The sequence below is a fragment of the Ananas comosus genome, linkage group 17 (genome assembly GCF_001540865.1).
Source record: "Ananas comosus cultivar F153 linkage group 17, ASM154086v1, whole genome shotgun sequence".
Lineage (NCBI taxonomy): Eukaryota > Viridiplantae > Streptophyta > Magnoliopsida > Poales > Bromeliaceae > Ananas > Ananas comosus.
Window position 1 is genome coordinate 1,043,976 of NC_033637.1, and position 6,582 is coordinate 1,050,557.

At 41.9% G+C, this 6,582-nt stretch overlaps 1 protein-coding gene across 1 annotated transcript; it reads left to right on the top strand.

Annotated features, from left to right (window-relative positions):
• Positions 290-1,279, top strand: LOC109723310 (formin-like protein 5). Its single transcript, XM_020251639.1, has one exon. The coding sequence runs from the start codon at positions 290-292 to the stop codon at positions 1,277-1,279; it is 990 nt and encodes a 329-aa protein (XP_020107228.1).

The window sequence follows — 6,582 nt, forward strand, 5'->3', positions numbered from 1 at the left end:
AATGCTAGATTCAATGCCCTCGTCGTGCTGAACGCGATGGTGCAATCCGTTCAGAAATCCGATGAACGGATTGTCGGATATTGCTTGAAGTTCGCTAAGGGGTCGAGAGTGGAAAATCGGGATATTCGCAAAAGTCGTAATATTTTATGTACCGAATCGCACAAGATCAGACGTGGAGGTGCATAAGTGTTAAATACTCGCACTGTGAAGGACTGATTTTCTAATAATCAGTTTAGAGGGACTTGTGTGCAAGTTGACAATCATGTATGGTTTTTTCTAGGGTTTCATCATGGAAAACCCTAACTTTGGTTCACCTTCTCTCTCAGCCGACCTCCCTGCGACACCTCTGCACATTTGCCCTAGCCGTGCACGCACCACGGCCGCCGGCAGGTGCTCCGGCCGCCGAAAAACCCCTCCTCCATCACCTTCTTCGCCTATTCTCCACCCTCCTCGGCTTTCTGTCCTCAGGAAGTCACCCTTTGGGTCGGGCCTGCAGTCTCTGGCAGAGGCTTCCCCTCCGGCGACATCCCCGCCGGCCCCGCCGTCCACGCGCGTCGCCGGCGCCGCCATGACGCGCTACAGCCGCCCAGACCCGGAGCGGGCCGAGCCGGGGCGACCTCTGCCTCCAAGGACCGCCGCCGCCAGGGACCTCATGGGCGACCTCCCTGGTGACCGCTGCCACCTCCGCGTCCGGCCCGAGTGGCCGCCGCCGCCGCTCCTACTGTTTGCGGTCAGCCCGAGCGAGATCTGGCCGTGGGTGGCCAAATCTCTCTCCCCCGGGTCGCCGCTGTCCAGGATCGGCCGGGCCGCCTCCCACCGGCCTCCGACGACCGCTCTCCGTCGCCCAGAGCTCCCCCATCCGTCCTCGTGGCGGCCCGCCGCCGCTCCTTCTTCCTGCGGCCGCGCAGGGTCTGTGCAGGCCGAGCCACACCCAGCACCGCCGCCGCCGCCTTCCGCCGCCAGCCGGCGTGAGCATCGGCTCCGCCTGGCCGGCCGCACCCGTTCGCCGTCGGCTACCCCGCCGCCGGAGCTCCCTATTGGACGCACTTGGCTTGTGCTCTTCTCGGGTTGGGTGTCTAGGGCATCAGTGCCCGTCGTCGCCGCCACCTCCCGACGCCTGACGACGCGCGCCCCAGCCTTCCTTCGTCGTCATAAACCTCTCGCAGCCGGCGCGCCCGCAGTCCGGCCGGCGCCGGCCAACCTTGCTCCACCAAGCTCCGGTAAGTTTAGTTTGAAGTTTCCTGTGCACTGTTTGACTTTTCGATCACTTGTTCGGTGATTCTAGGGCACCCCGATGACCTTGGAAGTGAGCACGATCATCGTTACTTCGTGCTGAACATCGTGCTCACCTCCGGCAGGGGCAGAGATGCCCTGGTCTGTGTATTAATTGCATTCTTAGCGCTGTGCGCGCTGTTTTACAGATTTTCTTGTCGCTTGTGCGCGCGCCACATTGGCCGGCAGTGCTCTGAAAGGTGAGCACGGCCTTCGGCATGCCGAAACCTGTCAGCGGGTATCTCGACTCGGCTGATTGACCTCTGGTTTGCGTAGAGGGACCATAAAAGCCCGAAAAACACATGAAATAACGTGATTTCTTGGAATCGGGAGGGCTTTTATGCAATTTGATTTGTCGTGGCTACTGTTGGCAGCATGTGTGAGCAGAGGATAACCTCTGGACTGATTGTCCAAGGCCCCAGACCTTGTGGAGATCGGAAATGCATTTCCGGTGTGTTTGTCGGCAGAATCCGCCGACGGAACACGGTTTTAGTTCGGAATTCTTCCGACGGTGCCTCGTGAGCATTTGTTGAGTCGCTGAGCCTTGTTGGCTGGCCACTCATGTCATTTCGAGGGTTCAGAAATGACAGGTGAGCGACGGTGGGTTCCGGTGTCGAAATAGACACTTTCGGTAATCCAGATCCGAACGATTATCCGACGATAATTGTTTGGAGGCGAGATTTTGTGTTTTGCTGCCAAGACATCTTATTTGATGCGTTTTGTGGCAGCGGGTGACTCGTAGCATGAGTCGGTGCGTTGCGGGACATTTCAGTGGTCCCGACGGAGTCCTAGTGCGATTTCGGGACTTCCGGCGAGTTACGGTAGTCGGTTTTGGGAAACTGATCTCCGTGGGTTTGTTAGTGCGATTATGATTTAGTATTTATTAGTTGTGGGTTAGACACTAACCCGGTGGACCCTCCTTAGGTCCGGTTGATGTTCTTTTGCAGTCAGGAGACAGGCGCGACAGTTGTACAGGTGGGTACTTCGATCCGACGTCGGTACAGTGGTGCACGTTCGGTGATGGTTTCTTACTCTTGCCCTCTTACTATTATCTATGTGCTTATACATATTCAGCCTTGCACCCATATTATTTTCGTATTTACTCTACTCGGTTGTTTTCATATTTAGTATCTTGTGTAGGAGTAGAGTAGATTTCATCAGCATATCCTATATCTGTGACATGATTGGTCGAGTTCATATCCTATACTTGTGACATGATTGGTCGAGTTTCATATCTTATATCTGTGACATGATTGGTCGAGTTCATATCCTATATCTGTGACATGATTGGTCGAGTTCATACCCTATACTTGTGACATGATTGGTCGAATTTCATACTCTGTACTTGTGACCTGGTTGGCTGATTTGGTTACATGATGACCCATGCGGTCGATGGGCCCTAGGGGGGCAGGATTGTCGGCTGGTTGCCGACGGTTGATTATTGAGCATATTGCATTGATCGCCCGATACTTGTCGCATTTCACGAACACTGGCGGTCTGATCCACCGCAAGGAGTGTTCTTTTCCGGAAAAGTGGTTGAATGGTGACAACCCGTGAGCCCTAGAGGGGTTATATGCACTGGAGAGTAGTAGTGGCACTGGCTTGAGGTCTGCGGTGCTGACCAAGAGAGCATTGGTTTCAGATTGGGTACTTTTGGACTTCTTGACTGGTTGACGCATATGTCTACAGTAGCAGTCGTTGCATGCATACTTACAATTCTTACTTTACAGTTGTCTTGCTGCTATAGTAGATATTCATGTATGCTTTCGGTTCCAGTTACAGTAGCAGTAGCCGCTATTCAGTCTAGTTCTTACTTTCTTTTAGTTTATTGCTACTGTATTTAGTATATCTGCTCATTACCCTATACATCTCTTTTGTTTACTATTGTTCCTATTGTTGTCACGCCCCGGGACCCAGCGGAAGCCCGCCCGGCACGTGCCCAGACCCGCCATGCGTCTAAAACGCATAAGGCGTCTAACAACAACAATAATAAAAGCAATAGTACAAGACATCTAGGAGTATCAGAGCAATATCAATGTCTAAAAGCTATAACAAGGGATAAAGTTAAAACTGTAAATCCACTAAATAAAACATAAGGTAAATACAACAGGAATCCCATAACAAGTGCTAAAAGGAGTACAAGGTGGTCTCTCTATACAAGGTACAAAATCTCTCCCTCTCTCACAAAATATGAAATAGAGGAGTAACCACCTATCGCAAAAGAACTCTCCGCGAGCTAGCTACGCGACACCCTTGCCGCGATCCCGNNTAGTTTTTTTAATCCTCGAAAAAGGAAAGATGTAATTACTACGCTGGATGTAACTTAAAAGGAAAGTTGATAGTTAACAAAGTTCATTAGCAAATTAATAATTCAAAACCAAGTGATCGATTATGCATGAGTAGTTTAGATCAAGTTGTTGACCAGTTCTTGAACTCACCAAAACACTAACACCAATACTCTAATCACGTACCGTCTTATTAAATGCAATTCTCTGGTTGTTTTAACTTTATTTCCTTCGTATATCTCCCTTCTTTTTTCATAAAACGTAATCTCAAATTATTACTAAGAGTTAACATATTGTTTTCATCCCGGGATCGATATCCCACTCTCTATTTATAAGGTTGATACTAGCTTATAAATAAGAATAACTTTTACCGTATCGTAACACACTAGTGTTTCGTTGTACCGCTTCTCTTTAGCACGTGTTTTAATTCATCCACTTCATCTTATTAATTATAACGATACGCAGAGGCTATTCAACTTCTCACGTTTAATTTCGAGATGGTTAGCTGTTTTTATGAAGTGTGATATGCATTGTTGCCAAACTCTTTTTCTAGATGGAATGGCCATCAGATAATCATGCTCTTTTGTAAAGCTTAAAGCAATTTGAACACACGTTTATTTATTTAATAAAATAAAATAGCAGCTGTGGAAAAGAAAAGCATCTAATTAAGTGCTTTTTAAACTGAAAATGTAGTTAAAAAGTAAGAATCATGGGTGGTGTAGGGACCATTATACATCTGAGGTATTCAAAGCTTAACTAATACTCCTTCAGGAGAAGCGGTTAGGTGGGGGACAGGAGAAAGTAGTTGACGTGGCCCTTTTTTGGGCCTCGCAATGCGTGCTATATACCTAACGAATGTGAGATGATCGTGACAAATTGCTCGTCCAAAAAATAAAGTACAGAATAATTTACATAAAGTATAATTGATAGATCAATTTTATATTATTTTTATCAAATATTTTAGCATTTTAACGGACCTTAGGAGTAATAATGAATTTGATTATTGATATCCGAGATTTCAAGTTCAAATCTTTAATTAATTTATATTTTCAACTAAATTTATTTTTAAATGAAATAAGCGAAACGGGTACCATGCTATCTATTTCTGAAAAAAATTTAAAATTTTTTTTTAGCATTTTAAGTTACAAAATTTTACTAAGAAAACAGCACAAAATGAGATCAACAAGTAAAATAATTTTTTACTTTTTATTTTTATTAATTATAAATTAAATTCTGCTACTATACTATCGATAGAACTAACCACTTAATATTATTGAGTTTTCTGTCATTAGATCTATTTTTTAACCATCTCCACCCGATAGATCATACAACTACCCATTCAATCTTAAAAAATCACTATTATCCTAATTGCACATCCCTTCATCTAAGAGCCGAAAACCTAATAGCACTAACTGCTTGACTATTAATAGTATAGTGGTGGTAGTATAGCGGCTTAATTCATTATAAATTTATGTTGCTTTGTTCATGAATAATAGTTGTTTTGAGTTAATATGATATGCAAAAAATATATTTAGTATATTAATTATCTTTAATTAATCGTATTTGTTTATTATTGTTGTTTGTGAAAAGTAATTAGTTTTTTTATTGGTAATTAGCATATGATTAATTTTATGTGGTTTGAAAGAAACTAATTTATTTATGAATAATATTTGCTAATAACTACATGAGAAAAAGAAAATATTAGACGAAGAATAAAAAATACATTGAGAATAATTATAAAAATAATAATGATATATTTTTCTGTGATTTCACATTATTAATAATTACTATACTTTTTTACTTCTCAATAATTTTTATTATTAAATATTTTAACCCATTATGAAAAGTTTCTAAAACCGCTACAGAGATAACCCTCTTAGATTTTTAACATTAAATTAATGTAAAATCTGATTACCAAATTTGATAAAACTAATATAATTATTAAATGGCTAAATTACAGAAAATTTTCCTATCAAAATCTAATCTTTCACTTTCCTCCCCTGTCATTTAAAAACCTACACTTTGCCCCCTTGTAAAATGAAAAATATTCACAGGGGATTACGGTGTGAACTGTGATGAAAAAATGATCATTTTGCCCTTCACCATTTTGCCCCTCACCATGTTCACAGGAGAGAAGACTGAGGGTATTTTTGGCATAAAAAAATATAATAATATTTTATAAATGGAATCCTAACAGATTACTAACGGCAGAGGGCGAAGTGAACATTTTTTTTATTTTATAAGGAGGCAAAGTGTAGGTTTTTAAATAATATAGGATAAAAAAAAAAATCGAATTTTGACAGGGAGGTTTTATGTAATTTAGCCTTATTAAATTGGATAAATTTTTTTAACTAAACTAAAGATAGAAATCAAATAAAAAAAATCAAATAGCTAAAGAATCTAAAAAGTTAAGGAACCGATTTCAAATTCACTAATAGTTGACGGGGTCTCCATGCATTTTAACCCAGCACCTTATGATGATAGTTTCACACAATGCCGGGTGATGATGCCTGCAAAATTACTTGTTTTGAGAGACAGGTAGCATGTCACTTGCTTCGTTTATTTTATTTAGAAATAAATTTAGCTGGAAATGTGAATCAACTAAAATTCGAACTTGAAATCTCGGATATCAATCATCGAGCCTTTTGCCACTTGCGCTAGGGACAGTCGGTATGCCTGCAAAATTGTTGTTCCAAAAATTCTAACGAATCGAATAGCATATTCAGCTATCCTGCTTTGGTATGTATCACAAGTGTTTTAGATTTTATATATATTAAGCTTGGATTAACCTACATTAAAAATGAAAATTGTTCTACTTGCGGCTAAACCTTTCATCTCCACTTCTGGTTTGAGCATTTTACTTCAATTGTACACCCAACTCTTCAAGCTCAGGAAGTTCGTGAATAGAAAAGGAATCGAAATCTTTTTCAAAATCCTAGTTGTGGTCGTAAAATCATAATTAATTATTATCACTCATTATTGACCGTATCTAGTGCAGTAGATTAGGAATTTAATAGCAGACACT

What these genes read in the sequence shown, in the direction of transcription:
- LOC109723310 (XM_020251639.1), top strand. Translation starts at nt 290, where the DNA reads ATGGAAAACCCTAACTTTGGTTCACCTTCTCTCTCAGCCGACCTCCCT.